Source organism: Zootoca vivipara, chromosome 10, assembly GCF_963506605.1.
Source record: "Zootoca vivipara chromosome 10, rZooViv1.1, whole genome shotgun sequence".
Classification (NCBI taxonomy): Eukaryota; Metazoa; Chordata; class Lepidosauria; order Squamata; family Lacertidae; genus Zootoca; species Zootoca vivipara.
The window spans coordinates 55,269,457-55,286,762 of NC_083285.1; the positions used below are offsets into that span (position 1 = coordinate 55,269,457).

Below are 17,306 nucleotides of genomic sequence, written 5' to 3' on the forward strand. Positions count from 1 at the left end.
GATACCTTCAACTCTCCTTAAAGCCAGTGCAAGGTTAAAGTGTCAAACCAGGACCTGGGAGACCAGGGTTCAAATCCTCACTCAGCCACGAAGCTCACTGGATGACCTTGGGCCAGTTAGTGCCTCTCAGCCTAACCTTCCTCACAGGGTTGTTGTGTGGATTAAATGAGGAGGGGGGAGAGCAATGTATGCCCCCTTGAGCTCATTGGGGGGAAATAGTGGGATATAAATGTAATAATAACAATAACAATAACAACAACAACAATATAATAATAATAATAATAATAATAATAATAATAATAATAATAATAATAAACCAATTGTCTTTACCCGGTTTTACTAGCTTTTTTATAGCTCCTATACATTTTTCTCATGCAGGGTGGCAATGCAATTCTTTCAGCTTTTGGATCAGCCATAAATTCAGTCAGCTAACTGTATATTTTTCTCTTTCTCTCAGAGCACAATGAAAAAGCATTTTAAAGGTTAGCAAAGAAAGGTCCCATGGGTGCTCCTTATTCCATGCCTTTTCTCACCTTCTTCTATCTCCACACACATTCACTTCAGCCTTTGCTTGCCCTTGTTCTGTGCTCACAGACTTTTAGTCGACTTTCAAGTTACACAAAATAGCTCACATACCCCTTAGCGTTTATTAATTAAATATTGGAATTGAGATTTCAAGACTCCTCTGTGTAAATCTGTGTGCATTACAGTATATAGAGTGCATGTACTTTACCAGTAAACATCAGTAGTCAGACAAACACAACAGGGAAAAGGAAACCAGCAGAGTGGGGAAAATCTGATGAAATCAAGTTTTATCTGTTTCTTTTAATAGGCGGGTGTTAAGGGTGACTCCCTACAGGGAGCCAGCCCCCATCATCCTAACCTCCACCTCACCAAGCACAGGGAGCAGCAGTGGCTCTGAAGCAGCCAAGGGGGAGGGGAGAGACTCGGAGGGAGAGAGAAGCCAGCTGCGGAACAATGGGAAAGCTCAGGGATGTAGGCAAGGGCTCAAGGATGCTGGAGAGCCCTTCCACCGTCTTGACTGGGAGGAGGCTGAGAGGGCAAGAGTTAAGGAGAGCACCGCGATGCAGGTCAAGGGGGAGGCATTTTGGGGTGCCCCGATTACTTTGCTGGAACAAACGTACGCCATTGCCAAATTCTGGTTCGGACTGAGAGGTCATGTTTTAAGCTGTCTCTGCACTGTAAACTGTAAATACTTTGCACAATAAAAGTCTTTAAAGACAAACTGGACTCAAGCGGAGTTACGCTAGAGTAGTCTTGTCACTTTTCGTGTCTGGCAGAAGAGTTACTCAAAATGCTTTAAAAAAAATCTTTTATTACTTACTCCCCCCCCCCCCAAAAAATAAAACTGCAGTATAATTTTCTCTCAGCAATTCAAATGAATATTTCTTAATACAAAATGTTTAATACTGTAGTGACTATTTTTATCAAAGTCATTTTTTAAAATTTCTCATTTCCCTACCTTTTTTTTACTGTTTTCTCTTACTTTTAATACAATGACCTCTCTTCCTGCACTATTTTATCTTTGCAATAACCTTGTGAGGTAGGAGACAGTGCTAAGAAATACTGACCTGAGCACAATGAACACACAAGGCAGCCCCTTGTGTGAAAGGAAGGCACTTCCACTTGCATAAAGAGTGCGTGTCTCATTTTGGGATTCACCTGCACCCCCAACACGCACACACCCCACACTATGCCAGAGGAATTACCAAGTGGCTTTTCAGGAGCTGCAGGAATGAGGTGGGAAAGCCCTGTTACAATCCTGGCATCTACTACACTTCACAAGTGTATCCTAATGTGGAATGATTCTTACCTGGTTTTAGTGGACTAGAATTTGTCCTTTTTATGCTTATGGGTGGCTGAACACTTCTATTATTCTTATGCTTTATTCTCTGTTAATGGATTTTAAGTGTTTGGTAAGTTCTGTATTAGGTGCGGGTGGCGCTGGCCTAGGGCTTTCTGGTCAGAAGGTCCGCGGTTCGAATCCCTGCGACGGGGTGAGCTCCTGTTGCTCGGTCCAGCTCCTGCCAACCTAGCAGTTCGAAAGCACGTCAAAGTGCAAGTAGATAAATAGGTACCGCTACAGCGGGAAGGTAAACGACGTTTCCGTGTGCTGCTCTGGTTTGCCAGAAGCGGCTTTGTCATGCTGGCCACATGACCTGGAAGCTGTATGCTGGCTCCCTCAGCCAATAAGGCAAGATGAGTGCCGCAACCCCAGAGTCGGTCAGGACTGGACCTAATGGTCAGGGGTCCCTTTACCTTTACCGTTAAGGATTACAACCTTCCAGTACCAGTGCAACAATATGCATGTCTACTCTTGACACGGCTCAAGGTGGCTTACAGATAAAAAGAAATATTAGCAGCATGTGCAGTTTTGCATCTTAATCTCATTGCAGTCATTGCAACATCCACAGTTGGGTAATACTATTTACTGGGACAAAACAAAAAACATCAACGACAGTGTGGCAACTTTTGAGTCATCCAGAACTCTTCATTGGGCAAAGTTATTACACAAAGCAGAGGAGTGTGTGTGCCCGATGACAAGTTCTGGAGGTTGAGATACATTTGTGACATTTTGGCTGATCCCCCCAAAAGCATTGTTCAGCTGATTTGGGAGGGTGTCGCCAATAGTGCTACCTTTGCTTTTTATATTATTTAAACCCCAGCATTGTCATGACTGCAGGGAAAAAGTAGGAGTTTCCTGCTGCTGCTGCTCTACACAACATTTGGGAAAGAGAAAATTTAATAAAATTAAGCACAAGCATTGGTAACCATGTACATTGCTGGCCTCAAGCTACAGTATATACCGTACATACTGTACAGTGATATATACACTTTTCTTATCAAGGAGGATATATTATACAGGAATAGGGATCAGTATTGCCACTTTCCCCTTCATCTGTCGCTGCCCTGAGGTACTTCCCAATCCTCCTTTTGGAACCTCGCCGCCTTCCTTGTACTTTGAGATCAACAAACCGCGCGAGCGCGCCGTTGAAAAGCAACCGCCGCCTGAGCAACAGCCCCGCGCGACTCCGCTCCTTCCGTAAGCAGCGTTCACCCATTACGCACTTTGCGCAGCGGCCGCCGAACCAGAACTAATGCCTGGCGCGAAAGGACGCTTTAAGAGCCCGCGACCTACTTTCCTACCAATGCGGAGGCGGCGCCTTCGGTTTCGGCAGGGTCACGCGCTCAAGCCGCCCGCCTCCGCAAAAACTACACGTCCCAGGGTGCCCTTGGGCTGAGCCTCCTCGCACCTCCACCCCCAAGCACGTCCTCCCGGCGTGGCTGACGCGTGCGCGTCCTCCGATTACGACGCTCCGCCGCCCATTGGCTTGCCGAGCCTCTTGCGATGATGACGCGCTCCGGGGCAAAGGGGAGGCGACGGGAGAGCTGAAAGAGGTGGGTGAGTGAAGGCGGAGGGGGCGGGATTCCCGGAGGCGCCGGCGGCACCGTGGGGACTCCCTCCCTCCGACCCCCCTCAGCGCCGGACACAGCTGGGCAGCGGAGTGAAGGCGCGTCCGGTAAGCCGGGCTGAGGGGCTGGGGGACTCCGGGTTGGGGCTGGGGCGCCCCCTGAGGAGCGGGCGGCGGGGCCTCGGTCGGCTTCGCTGACGGCTGACATAGGCCGCGGGGTGGGTGGGTGGCGCTCTACGGGGGGTGCGACCTCCGACCTCCTTGCTCAGGGCCTCCTTAGGCCGCGGGGGTCGTGGCGCTCGCGGGGCTCTCTCTGTCGGTTGACCTCGATTTCCTGCACTTAAGCCCCTCCTCTTGGGCGGCTGCTGCTGACCTTGGGCAAGTCACTTATCGCCTCTTCTCCCACCCCGGGAGCTGTAGTGATAAGTGGCTGCGAACGTCTTTCGGCCCCTCGCGAAACGCCCAAGAGTTTTACTTTTTAAATAAATAAATGACCAACTCCCTTGAGTGTTGTATCCGGTAGTATCCGGTAGCTGATACACCTGTATAGTTTGGATCTTCGGGTATACTGAAGTAGTGGAATTATTAATTAACAAGCACACAGTGGTATTTTTAAAAGGCTTTTCTGCCGCCCTACGTACTTAAAGACGCAAAACCAGCGAAGTTTTGTGGCACCTTTTTAAAGGGCTCACGAATTTTATTATGGTGTGTGGTTTTGTGGTCTCTTAGTTGATATCTCTGGAAGTTAGAAGAAAAGAAAGAACTTTAAAAGTGAGCAACTCCCTTCCCACTCTCCTACACATGCACCCCAAAGTAACCAAGGTTATCATCCAAAACACACTTAATAAGGAGTAAGCCCCCTTGGGCAGCCTGGCTTACTTCTGAGTAAACATGCACCTGCTCTTGGTTTTCCACACACATTTGGGTAGTCTTAATTGTTAATCATCACTTTAGGAGATGGCCCCTGCTTCCCAAATAGTGACAACACTTGAGGTGAAAAACATTGGTCATGTTTTTGTAAACTACTTCACAGCTGTTAGCAGAATTTGAGGAAATGAAGTGTTAAGTAGTTTTGAGGACTTCCATTTCAATAAGCATGTAGAGGGCTACTTGTGAATCTCAACATTTCTAGTGAGAATGTCAGTTGCCTGGGTATTTTGTACTGTAAACCTGGCCAAGGAGTAAACTTGGACAAGAAAATGAAACTGATAAAATACTGATGTAAGAAAATACAAGTACAACCAGAGAACTATTTTATTCAGGTGGAGAGTGTGCTACCGTGGGCTTAAAATGTAACTACTGGTATTATGGACAAGGCTTGGTATCAACAATTGTGTACTTGTGTCTGTTGGCAGAAAGTACAGCTTATACATATTTGAAATATTTGTAAATGACAACTGTTCGCATGCATTTTATATTTGGAAATACTACTTTACGCAGAAATCTTAACACATCTGGCCTTTTGTAAAATTGGTACTGCAATATTTTCCTGAGAAAGTGCAAAACTAATGTTCAAAGCCTATGCACTCCTTGGAATAAGTGTAATTGAATTTAACATGAATAAGTATGTGTATCATAAATGAGAAGTTAACCTACCTAGTTATGGAATCTTGAGCAGATTCCAGAAAAGTACGGTAACTTTTGGGCTGCAGTGGCAAAAAAATCAATGACGGTTTGGCACACCACACCAAGGCTATGGTACAATCTTTTTCAGAAACTCAAAGCAGTGTACAACCAACTTCACCAAAACAAAATAAAACAATATTTAAAACCTCTATATTCTCATATATGAAACATAGTGTTTCTGAAAAGCACAGTATCACTCAAAGGATTGACAAAACAGAAGTTAAATAATGTCCTTGTAGTGGCTTGCAGCATTTTTCTGGTGGCTTTTGTCACAAACAGTTAACTTTTTTGGTGGTTTGTATCCATTACTGCTGTTTGTTGAATTAAATCTTAGTGGCTCATAGAAAGGCCCAAATGTGGCCCTGACTTCAACAGTCCTTACATTCACATATAAATTTAGGATTCTCCCAAAGTGGGCATCTAATTATTTATAGCTTTGTTACCAAGAAACATATTCCTTGTTTATACAGAAACTGCATAAAGGGTAACTTCACATCTTAACACAAAAGTAGTGGCAGGAAGTATGAGTGACTCATGTCTCCCCTCTTCTCACACTTTTTGAGAAGACTTATTTCCTCTGTCATGGGATGCACAGTTCCACAGTAGCAGTACACAAGTTTGATTGCATAGGAAGTTGTCACTTGTATAAAAACATAAAAAGCTATCCTAAGTTGTTTACAAACCACTCTAGTAATAAGAATAAGTGACTGTACTCTGTTCTTTGTGGAAATCATAGCAGCATATCAATGAGAGCCAAAATTTTAATGGGATTAATGGAACAGCAAAAAAATTGGTTTATGGTAAGTAATTAAATTGGGACCAAAATATATATACTGAACAATATTGTGAACTTTTTTTTACCATAAAGGCTGGAGCTCAGAAGAGCAAGAGCCACTGCCAGTCAGTGTGAACAGTACTGAGCTAGGTGGGTCAATGTCTGACTCTGTATAAGTTAACTTCCTGTATTCACAAGTCATGTGAATTATTTTTGTGTGTCATGTTTTCACTTATCTGCCATCTAATACTCAGAAAGTCTAATGCGGCTGATAGGTAACAAACCACCTTTGATCTTAATCTTATGTTCCTAGTTTCTCCTACGGGCAAAGAGAACCAGAAGTCACCTGCTTCCTGGCAGGTTTTAATTTCTCTTAGAAGGAATATATTCTCTCATCTTTGGCTGCTCCTTAACAAGCACGGGACCTTTTCTTTGTCCAGTTTAGCTAACACATCTATTTCCATCCCTTTTTGATATCAGAATAGCACTGCTGCAGATCCTCCTGCAACTAGGATGCTTGCATGGCCTGATCTCTTTTTCCAATGGCAGACCTCTCTTACCACCCTTTGAGAGGGAGATCCAAAAACATCCTTTGGCATCTTTCAAAGACTATAAGATTGCACCATATGTGTTACATATGTTTATTCACTGCTCAGACTGTTAAGACTTACAGCTGAGAGATTTCATCATGTGTTCCTTGGTCAACAGTTTGACTCAAATGACAGAGTCAGAGTTGTTGAGTCAGTCAGATGACCTACATTCTGCTGACCTGAAAAGGTGTGGAAGTGAAAAAAGAATAAATATTGTTAAGTATTTTTAGTGAGAAAGTGAAATATTGCTAAGGATTATTATATAAGGATTTTTATTAATACCTGTACTGTATCCCTGTTCACATAGGGCAGACACCCCAAGGGCTGTATAATTATTTTTATTATTATTACTCACCCTTCACCAGCAGTAGATCTCCCAGTCCACCTATGCAGAGGGATAAAGGTGATCTCCCCTGGCAAGTCACCACATTGTGGATGTGAAAACTGCCACTGCCCTTGCTATTCTCTCGCCAGTGCTCCATTGGTGGCACTGGCAAAAGGGACACGTGCAGGGAGTGGAGCAGGGGAGGTCTTGGGCCTGCTAAATACAAAACCCTCCTGGTCTTCCAGCAAGCTCCCAGAACGCAGGAAAAGTAAGTGAGGCCTGGCTCTAATGTATTATTTCAGTCCTATTGGGAGCAGTGGGAGATAAAATCCATAAAAAGTGGCTCCAAAGTTAAGACGGAACCCCCTCTCCCCTGTACACACACATACCCAGTATTGTGCCATGCTGGTATGAGCCGGGCACAGCTTTTGATTGGGCAACTTTTTCACCTTCACATCTTCCCCTTCTGCCTCTTCTGCACTCCGTTTGCTCTGCTCATTCATTATTATTTTTTAATTTTTATTAAGGATTTTCTTGGTTTACAAAGGTAGTACAATGTCTCATATTTTACCCATGTATCATTTTTACACATTAATCTTGATTGTTGAGACGTTAGGAAGAAAGAGGGGAGGGGTGGGTGGGCTGGGGAGGTGGGTAGCGTGGGGTGTCGATGTTTCTCTTTTTTCCTGGTATGCGTAGAGGTTCGTTGGTCGTGCAGGTTCTCTGTTGTTCGCTTGTGCTCCTTTGTTGGTGAGAGAGGTTGGGGTTGGCGTAGGATGCGCTTGTTCATTTGTGTTTGGCTGTGGTGGTCTTTGGTTTCTTGTGTGAGTGGGGTGGGTGGGTGTTTTGGTTAGGTTAGCCATATTGATTTGTATGCTGATGGTGGGTTTTTGTTGTTGCCTTGTTGGGCTGTGTAGGTGATGAAGGGGAACCATATTGGGGTGAAGGTGTCTTCTTCTGTTTGTCCCCGTGTCAGTTTCAGCTTACTGGTTAGTTTTTCTACTAGCTGTTTCCCATACTACTTGATACCATTGGTTCATGTTTACTCCTGACAGGTCTTTCCAATGTCTGGTTATGATGTTTCTGGTTGCTGACAGTAGGTGGGTTATGAGTTCTTTGTATTCTGAGTGGGCATTGTTGTCTTGGAAGATGTTTAATAAGACCAGTTCTGGGGTGAGTTCTAGCACTTGCTTAGTTATCTTACAGATTTCTGCTCATTCATTGTTAAGCAGTAACTTTTGTATGTATAGCCAGGGGAAGGGAGTGCTATTACACAAGAGTGTCTAGAACAGTTTGCCACCAGTATTGAAGACTTTGGGACAAATTTTAGGTGAAAGGGTTGTTGACTTTAGTTGCATAAAACACTCGAAATGAGCTTGCCAAGCACTATTTAAAAACCTTGCTTACAGTACACTGGACTTCTGCCTGTGTGTTGCCTCCATTTTTAAAGAGGTGTTTACATTTCCCTTTGGAATAAATCCCCACCTGCTTTAAAAAAATAGTAGTCCATATTGGCCAGAACTATTATTTGTTGCATGTTTATGGATCCAGGGCTTTTCGTTCTGAGTTCTAGCCCCTTCTCTGCATTCTGAGATGTCTTGAGTACTTTGTTTCTGAAGGTGCCCAGCCTGCCATGCCCACCTCTTAGTTCACTTGGATGCTTCAAAGTTGAAATTAAAGATCTAATAAATGTTTAAGTTAAAATAAAATGATTTTGCTTTTGCCAGCCTACAGTCCTACATAAACAATAGGTGGAGAAGCACAGTTCAATTGTATGCATGTTTATCTGTAAACACCTGGTCTTTGAGCATTTTTGCATTGGAAAACTTACTGTACTCCTGTTTCACTGTCATGGGATGTTGTCAGAATGATAGTTATGGGGTGCTGCTAACAGCAGAGAACTCTGCCAGAATTAGTAGGCCTCAAAGAAATATTGTTCTCTCCTCCTCTGCCCCCTCCCCCTTGCTGAACCACTGGCAAGGAATTCGATTGTACTAATATGAAAAGTCAGAAGAAACCACTATATTTTTCTACCCTAGGTAAGTAAAGTACTGTAAAGTGGATCATGCTGCTGGGCATTCCCTGAAATTTAGGCAATGTGGTGTAGTTGTTAGAGGGCAGTTCTACATCTGTCACTGTCTCGTCTCACTCATCCTACCTCATGTGGGTATGGGCATGCATGGGTCATCCCTCTAAAATGGCGTAGAAGTATTGTCCTTAGAAGTATTGTCCTTAGAACAGCTCATCTTAAAATTCACAAAGACTACAGTCTAAATACAGCTCTGAAAGGAGACTCACTTCACTGCAAAAAACCTCTGTATCTAGGTAAGGACATATTCCCACTACACTACACTTTGCTGTTCAGCTTTGACTGCTCTAAAGTATTAAAATATACTTGAATACCAGAACATAACTTGACTAGATTTACAAAGTCATGCAACAGATATAGATATCTTCTCTTCCTCAATCAGTCCTGTTGGTCAGGTTCTACCTGTGTCCTTGGAGCAGGTTGAGCAAAATAAGATGTCCATAGATATTCAATTGAGTAATTCTCAGATATGGCTATTATATGTTTGGTTGGCTAAGCTCATGGCTTACAGGAAGCATCTTTTGGACTAAGTAAGCCCACATTGTAAAACTAGTTTTACAACAGTTGCACTTTTAATTACTGTATAGCACTGTGGTGGTGTAATTAAAGTAAAAAATATATAATAAAGAATTGTTGGGTACATGCTTATAGCACCTTCAGTTTGAAGTGTAGTCCTATTATAAGAGCTGTGATACTTAATGGGCATGTCGTATGCAAATTGAGATTAAATTTGCCCCATATATTGTAGGGGCGGAAAAACAGCTTGGCAGCCAATGCAGTTTTGCTATAGGCAGAGTTTTGGCTTTTATCTCCTGAAGGATCTGGGGATGGGTTGGTAATCTCTTCCACTTGGTGAATTCCAAGCTCAGTTTTCCCTGAACTGGGATAAAGTACATCTTGCCTGTATCTGTTTGTCAAGATAGCAGGGGTAAGAAACACTGAAAGTTCTACTTGCCAGGATGTGTGTAGCATATAATAGATGAAACACTTGTGTTTCATGTTACCCTTATGTCTTGTTTTATTGGAGTTTAATATTCAGTCTGTGATTTAATTTCTTAAACTGCAGTCCTTTGTATTTACCATGAAATATTTTTTGTTGAAATTGGTATAATTTACTTCTCAGTAAATGTGGATAGGATATGATTGTTAAATGTTTTACCTAACACTTAGTGCAAACTGCAAGATAGGTTTGGTAGCATTGTGGATCTTATTCATTTGTGAAATCTTATTTGTATACCGTATATTCCGGCGTATAAGATGACTGGGCGTATAAGATGACCTCTAGGTTTTCCAGTTAAACTCTAGAGTTTGGGATATACTTGCTGCATAAGAAATACGACCCGGCGTATAAGACGACCCCCCGACTTTTGAGAAGATTTTTCTGGGTTAAAAAGTAGTCTTATACGCAGGAATATACAGTACTTCAAATATTTAAAAGTTTTGAATTGCCAAAGAGAATTTTGGTATTTGGTATTGTAGGATGGTGTAGGATGGTGACATTTTCTCCTTCTCCAGCATGAAGTAGCTACACTACTACTTAATATCTAAGCCTCAAAACTTGTAATGCACATACATTTATGTAGTATGTAGACAGCCTTTGACTTATTTGTATATCCTTCAAGGCCATTAAATGTTCAGTAGGGCGTAAACATGATTCTGTAGTGCTCTGACCTGGATCAACTATCCTTAGTTTTTTTATTCAACAATCTGAAATGCTTCGCCTTGCATAGTCAAAGAAACTTTGTATTCTGACATATATTAATTCTATGCAGAGTCATAGTAGGACAGAACATTCTGTGGTTGCACAGACTTTTGAAGCCTATTCCAGGAATGTCTCCGTAGATTTTATGTATGGTTTGTAATATGGGATTTGTGAATAGTATTTATATGGTAGTTGGACTGTGCTCTCAGTTGCATTTCTTGAAAAACTGGTAGGGAAATTAATAGGGAATGACTTACTCAGTTGTTTCTTCTGAGCTATTATTATTATTCATTATTTCTACCCCGCCCATCTGGCTGGGTTTCCCCAGCCACTCTGGGTGGCTGTATCTGAGTTATCACCCATACTTTGAATGCCTAGCTTTATAAATTGCATGCCACTGGATAGAAGTTTAAACATTTAAATCCTGGCATTTTGCTTGTCTCCCTTAGTGGTCACAATCTCTCATTTGCTTTACATGTAAATGTACATGATTGGGCGTATGCATCTTTGAGTTGGTCTGATGGACTAGCAAGTGGATTTTAAGAGCCTATGCTACTTGAAGAGCATAGACAACTGCCAAGGACTTGCTACCAACAAAATGCTCAAGCTTTCTTAGAGTGCAAATAATAATTGTTAATATCATAGTTCTATTTTTTATGATAAAATATTATTTCTTGGAACTCATTGAGCCAAGTTGTAATCCTTGCATTAAGGCCAATGTGTACCCATGTAAAGAGCTTTCTTGTCTTTGTGTGTGTGTGTGTGTGTGTGTGTCTGTCTGTCTGTCTGTCTGTCTGTCTGTCTGTCTGTAGCAAAATGCTGCTCTAGAAAAGGAAATGAGACAACGTTGAATTCTTAAGGGTTGACTTTACTCTGTCTCTTGACAAATACTTTTCCTTCAAACTTCTGCTCACATAATCATATCTGAATGGAGTAAATCTTTATATTTGTTTCATGCTTAAATTAGAGTTATTACAACGCTAATTATAGACTGCTGTGCATTTGTCATGGAAAATGTTTATGCCACAGGTTTTGAGTGAATGGTAAATGTTGTGCCATGACCGTGTTATGTCTGCCCTGGTACTTCAATGAAATAAGTTCTGTGTTTAGCTACAGAGAGTAGTAATACAGAGCTGCAACCACTCTTAATTGTAAATCTCAACATTTATCAATCATGTAGTTAAATATCATCCAATGGATCGCATGAGTTCAAGTACAACAACACCCCCACCCCCACCCCGTATTTGTGTCAGCACAGAACTATTGGCATACTGAACAGGAGTTTGGATGGGGAAGCAAAGAAAAATCGACAGGATTTGGGATTTGATACCAGACAGCCAGAGCAGTGCTGAAGGCTAGAGGAGTGATTCAAAATTATAGTTCTTTTGTGTTTTTATGTTTATAACTTTGACAGCCTATATTGACTCTTGCTGCAAGGCTAGAAGGCTAGGAGGGATATATTTTGATAGATACACAATGAACTATCTTTCACTGTGACCGCAAACATTTATACTGTATACACAAAACAAGAGAGCCTGAAATTTCTGAGGCAGAGGTTTTCAACCTTTTTTAGTTCACTGCTCCCTTAACTAACTACATGCTTTCTGTGGCACCCCTATGGGATTCAGGGTCCCAGTTATGTCACCCCTTGCTTGCAGAGCTTGCAGCAGCCTCTCACCCTTTTTTGAATACCCTCCCTTAAGGAGTGTTCCCTTCGCCTCCTCTCCTCTCCCCTCTCCTTGGGAGACCTCTGAGCAGCTGCTGCCACAGTCCCTGGTCTGTGAGATAAAGAGAGGTACCTCCCAAGAGGCATCATTTACCTGCGGAGCTTATAGCCAGGGCTACTGCAATAAACAGTTGTGCAAGCCTTTGGGAGGCAGAGATGCGAGGGAGCATCAGAGGAGAGAGGGAAGGAAAGGGGGACAGAGACCTGTGTTGCTGCGGCACCCCTGACCATCATTCAAGGCACCCCAGGATGCCACGGCACACTAGTTAAAAATCATTGGTGTCATTGCTCACAGCCATGCCATATTTGTGCTGCCTAAAGTGATTCTTATCTTGATCTGGAACGTGCATATGGGATTAATGTTCAGATAGCATCACTTAATATATTTTCAAGAATGCCCTTCAACTGTAACATTATACAGTTACTTCTGGGTTTTGGCACGTATGTGCAGAAGCACTAAATCGCGTTTTGCGCATGCACAGAAGCGCCAAATCGCAACTCGTGCATGAAAAGACGCGGGTTGCGAATGCTGCGGGTTGCAAACGTGCCTCCCTCACGGATCACGTTCACAACCTGAGCTTCCACTGTATTAGAATGACATTACATGTACCAATTGACATGGCTTGTACTAATCTTAACTTGTGATTCAGCCCTCTTCCATACAAGATTCTAATTGTCTGAGAAATCTATTATATAAACCACATATCTTATCTCTTGTGTAACTCTCCTCCATAAAAAGTACAAAAGGGCAGACCTTTTGCAACTCTGAATTTGCAAACCCAAGTTATAACTAAAATTAGCACATGACCTCACACTTGTAAGCAGAGCAAACAGTTCTATATCTGATTCCACATGAAAAAGTTACTAGTCTATAATGGCTGCATTGCTGGACAGTTACGCCCCTTAATTGCTGTATATGTCTGAACTAGTTGTTCAAGGTCTGTTGTTGCATACTCTGAAGTTGCTCTGGTTGCATCACTGTGGTATTAAGATAGCTAGTTAGTTGAGTTTTAAGATGCTTATACTCTCTTCCCCCTAATGGTCAATGATGGCAGTAACTGTTAACAGAAAGCAGGGAACAGAAAAGCATTTTTGGAACACTTTTCAATGCACATTCCTTCTACCAATCATACGAACTTGTGGAAAGGAGAGCTGGTGTTTTTCTAGCCGTGTGTTTCAGTTAACATGGGTGATGTAATCTCACTTATCTACTGCTACAATCCTCGGTTGTATAACTTAAAATGACTGTAGCACACGGAAGAGCATTTCCATGACCAAAGGTGCATATGTGCTTCTAGTGCTAAAGGTTAAATATTGTATGCAGCTCTATTTACTGCTGACATTATCTGGCAGGAAGGTAATAACCTCAAACATGAATCATAGAATTATAGAGTTGGAAGGGACCCCAACAATAATCTAATCCAACCCCCTGCAATGCAGAAATCCTGCTCATAGCCATCCCTGGGTGGGCTTGAGCCACTAGCCTTGTCAGCCAGGCACACTGACTGTCCACATTGCCATTGCATTTTATCAGAGGCCATGTTGTATGCAAGTTCTGTGTTGGAGACAACTGGAATTTTACTAGTCCCTGGAAACCTTTATATTGTCTGTTAAGTAATACTTTGTTGTATGCCTAGGCAATTTGCTGTTTGAAAAACTCAGCTATTGTGTTTATCAGCAGTTTACAGGTAACAAAAAGCAGCTGTTGGGGACACACATTCTGTCTGCTGGAGTCTCTTTACTGATGTCTCTTTGTTAGCAAAGTGTTACTTCCCCCATTGACAAAAAGGAAATGTACACATTCTCATTGTTACATTGAAAGTGACCTCAGATGGGCTCCTCTCCATAAAATAGAAAGACCTAGGAATTCTTGGTATTAGTATGTCAGGCATTAAAGTTTCCCCCAGGAGACTGGTCTTTATTTGCAGAAGAAAGGTTGATGTTTTTTTTAAAAAATATATAAAATAGTTAAGTGTCTTGGTGAATTGCATGCTTCTCTAAGGGCTCTCAGCTTTTTTGAACGTAGTGCATGATGCTGCTTTCATTAGTGCTCTGGTTACAGTAATATCCTACTATTGGGCATGTTCCATGAGGCCTCTTTTAAAAGACTCACCCTGTATAACTGAGGTCTGATATAGTGGGGTGTCTGTTAATCTGCCATTTAAAAAGCTAATTGATTAAACTTGCATATAAACGAAACCTCAAGAGCCATAAGACTTGAGAGAAAACTTAAACTGGTCCAGCACTGAGGGCCTTCTGGCAGTTCCCTCGTTGCGAGAAGCCAAGTTGCAGGGAACTAGGCAGAGGGCCTTCTCGGTGGTGGCGCCTGCCCTCTGGAACGCCCTCCCAACAGATGTCAAAAAGGAAAACAACTACCAGACTTTTAGGAGACATCTGAAGGCAGCCCTGTTCAGGGAGGCTTTTAATGTTTAATAGATTATTGTGTTTTATTTTTCTGTTGGAAGCCGCCCAGAGTGGCTGGGGAGACCCGGCCAGATGGGCGGGGTATAAATAATAAATTATTATTATTATTATTATTATTATTATTATTATTATTATTATTATTATTAAAATACAAAAGCTGTCCATCAATGTAAAAGGCCTTTTTCTGTATTTAGTTTTTTTATTCCAGTATGTTAATACAGCAAGCCTGCAATGTACACACATTCAGCTTTATGTATGACATGGCGGAAAGGGGGCAGGGTTTTAGGAAAAATGGCTTTGGCAATCCCACTTGCTACTGAACCCAATGGATTTTGACTATAGGCAATTTTGGCTTTAGGTGTGATCGCCAGATCATAGCCCCCATGTAAATTGCAGGCTTACTGTACACCAGAACAACCTTGAACAATGGCTAGGTGTCTTGCCTGACTCATCATCAAAATTCCCCTGCCTGATTAATCAGTTAAAGCTTTTTACTAATTGAAGCTTGAAGATTAGTTACAAGCTATAAAGTCTCTGCTCCTGCCAACCTAGCAGTTTGAAAGCACGTCAAAGTTCAAGTAGATAAATTGATACCGCTACAGCAGGAAGGTAAATGGTGTTTCCGTGTGCTGCTCTGGTTCGCCAGAAGTGGCTTTGTCATGCTGGCCACATGACCTGGAAGCTGTACGCCGGCTCCCTCGGCCAATAACGCAAGATGAGCGCCGCAACCCCAGAGTCAGTCACGACTGGACCTAATGGTCAGGGGTCCCTTTACCTTTATAAAGTCTCTGCAAAACCTTTGTCTGCCATTTGTGACATGCACGTACAATATAGAAGTGGAGATCATTCAATATAATTGTTTAAGCCTATGTCAGCTGAGCAAGATTTTCCTACCAGAATGATAACATTTACAATTATTTCTCACTAGTCTTTGGTAGTCTTCACCCCTTTAGGAGGTGTATAAGACCCACACTTTGGTGTGTTTGCAGAACCTTGTGCTGTAATCATGCTTAACTGAGAACCAAATGTCAATATAGGGTTTGCAGTGAACAGTATCCACATTGTTTTGCAGTAGATTGGTGCTGCATATTGGTGCTACATATTAAAAAGCTCTATTTAAATTGAATCGTGTAATTGGTAATTTTTACCTTTCATAACACCACAGATGCTCCTCTAAAGCTTATTTACTTCAGTCCTAGGGAAATGCGAATTCTCCATGATTGGCTTTCAGCATCTTCAAAAGTGACTATCAGATGGATGTTAACATAATTTTAGGTTGGCATGTTTATTGATGACAGTTTTGTTTCCTTTTTCAGGACTAGCTGATCTGTCATCGCTTCTTGCCGGAGAAAATAAGAACCTTTCTCGAGAAGACCCCTGGTCTCATGAACGAATCAACGGATATCGGGAATGGCAGCATTCTGGAGCCAGCACTACGGCTCAGGAAGGGACACATGCCCAATCCTGCTGGGCAGGAAAGCCTTGATACTGACCAATCCAGTGAGCAGGGGCCCATCTTAGTGGAGCCACCTGAAACTTCTGAACTCGAAAAGGTAAATAATAATTGGTCCTCAGAAATCTAGCCAGGTAGTTGCATCAAACCTCCTTGAACAACTTAGGGATAAGTTAACAATTATAGGGGTATGGTTCTTATCAGAGAAGGCTATTCCACAGTATCTAAGACCCAGGCCCTTAAGGGATTTAAAAAACAACAACACCCCAGCATCTTGAATTTATTCCAGAAATGAACAGATAACCAGTGGTTCTGTTACTGTGTGTGTCAAATATGCTTCATGTTGGAGAATATTGACAAGTCTTACCACGGTGTACTGGAGCAACTGAAGTTCTTAAACTGTCTCCAGGGGCGACCCTGCACAAGAATCTCAAAAGAAGGTGAACTGATTGCCAGGGCTTATAATAAGTTGTAAGGGTTTTGAGAGAGGGGCACAATCAGTCTATCTCCAAAGTTGCTGCAAAGTCCTCTGTCACAGGCTGCTACCTAGGAATCCAAGAAGATTGTTGGATCCAAGAGTGTTTGGTTTGGCCTCCCCAATGTACACAAGGTGCAAGTAGAACAGCACCCCCTTCAGTTGTGTGATTGGGAGAAAATCCAGGAAACAATAACCCTTCACTTCAGCTTCTTTGTATCAGTTCTAGTTCACCATGTACCAATATATAAACACACACACACACAAAACATTCCAATGATCCTATCCTAGTTTTTCCAACACTCGGTCAAGTGATTTAGAAGGTCTGTTTACTTCCAGGCAGGAGTGTTAATGGTATCATTTAAATCGATTGCTAGGCTGATGGTTTAGCGGTCAGCATCATAATGTCTATAAGGTGCTTAATTAAATGTAATTGACTTTCTAATCATTACAGGAAATCCCCCTTTTCCCCCTTCCCCCAAATGGGAAGAGAACATACATTTTTGTATGATATGTCATTAAGTATAAGAACTTCCATAAGTTCACTCTGACTTTAAGTTCTGTTTGGGACCACTGCTAAGGTTTGGGTGATATAATACATTGGCACAAACAAATATTACATGTATGTGGAATTGCCTAAAAACTTTGTAAAGGAAAAAAGGTAATAGGCTTCAGGTTCTGTTTCTA

General features: G+C 42.1%; 1 protein-coding gene across 2 annotated transcripts in view; it reads left to right on the forward strand.

Annotated features, from left to right (window-relative positions):
• The first annotated feature begins 3,404 nt into the window (after positions 1–3,404).
• The window catches only part of ADIPOR2 (adiponectin receptor 2), a 36,700-nt gene continuing 22,798 nt past the window's right edge, over positions 3,405–17,306 (forward strand). Inside the window, exons 1-2 of one of the 2 annotated variants that reach the window (XM_035127344.2) lie at positions 3,405–3,542; positions 16,008–16,244. In XM_035127344.2, the coding sequence (XP_034983235.1) occupies positions 16,077–16,244 (168 nt within the window). In that variant the 5' untranslated portion in view covers positions 3,405–3,542; positions 16,008–16,076. Of the gene's footprint in view, positions 3,543–7,760; positions 9,768–16,007; positions 16,245–17,306 lie in introns of those variants that run through there. The other variant, XM_035127345.2, reaches the window with a different exon arrangement.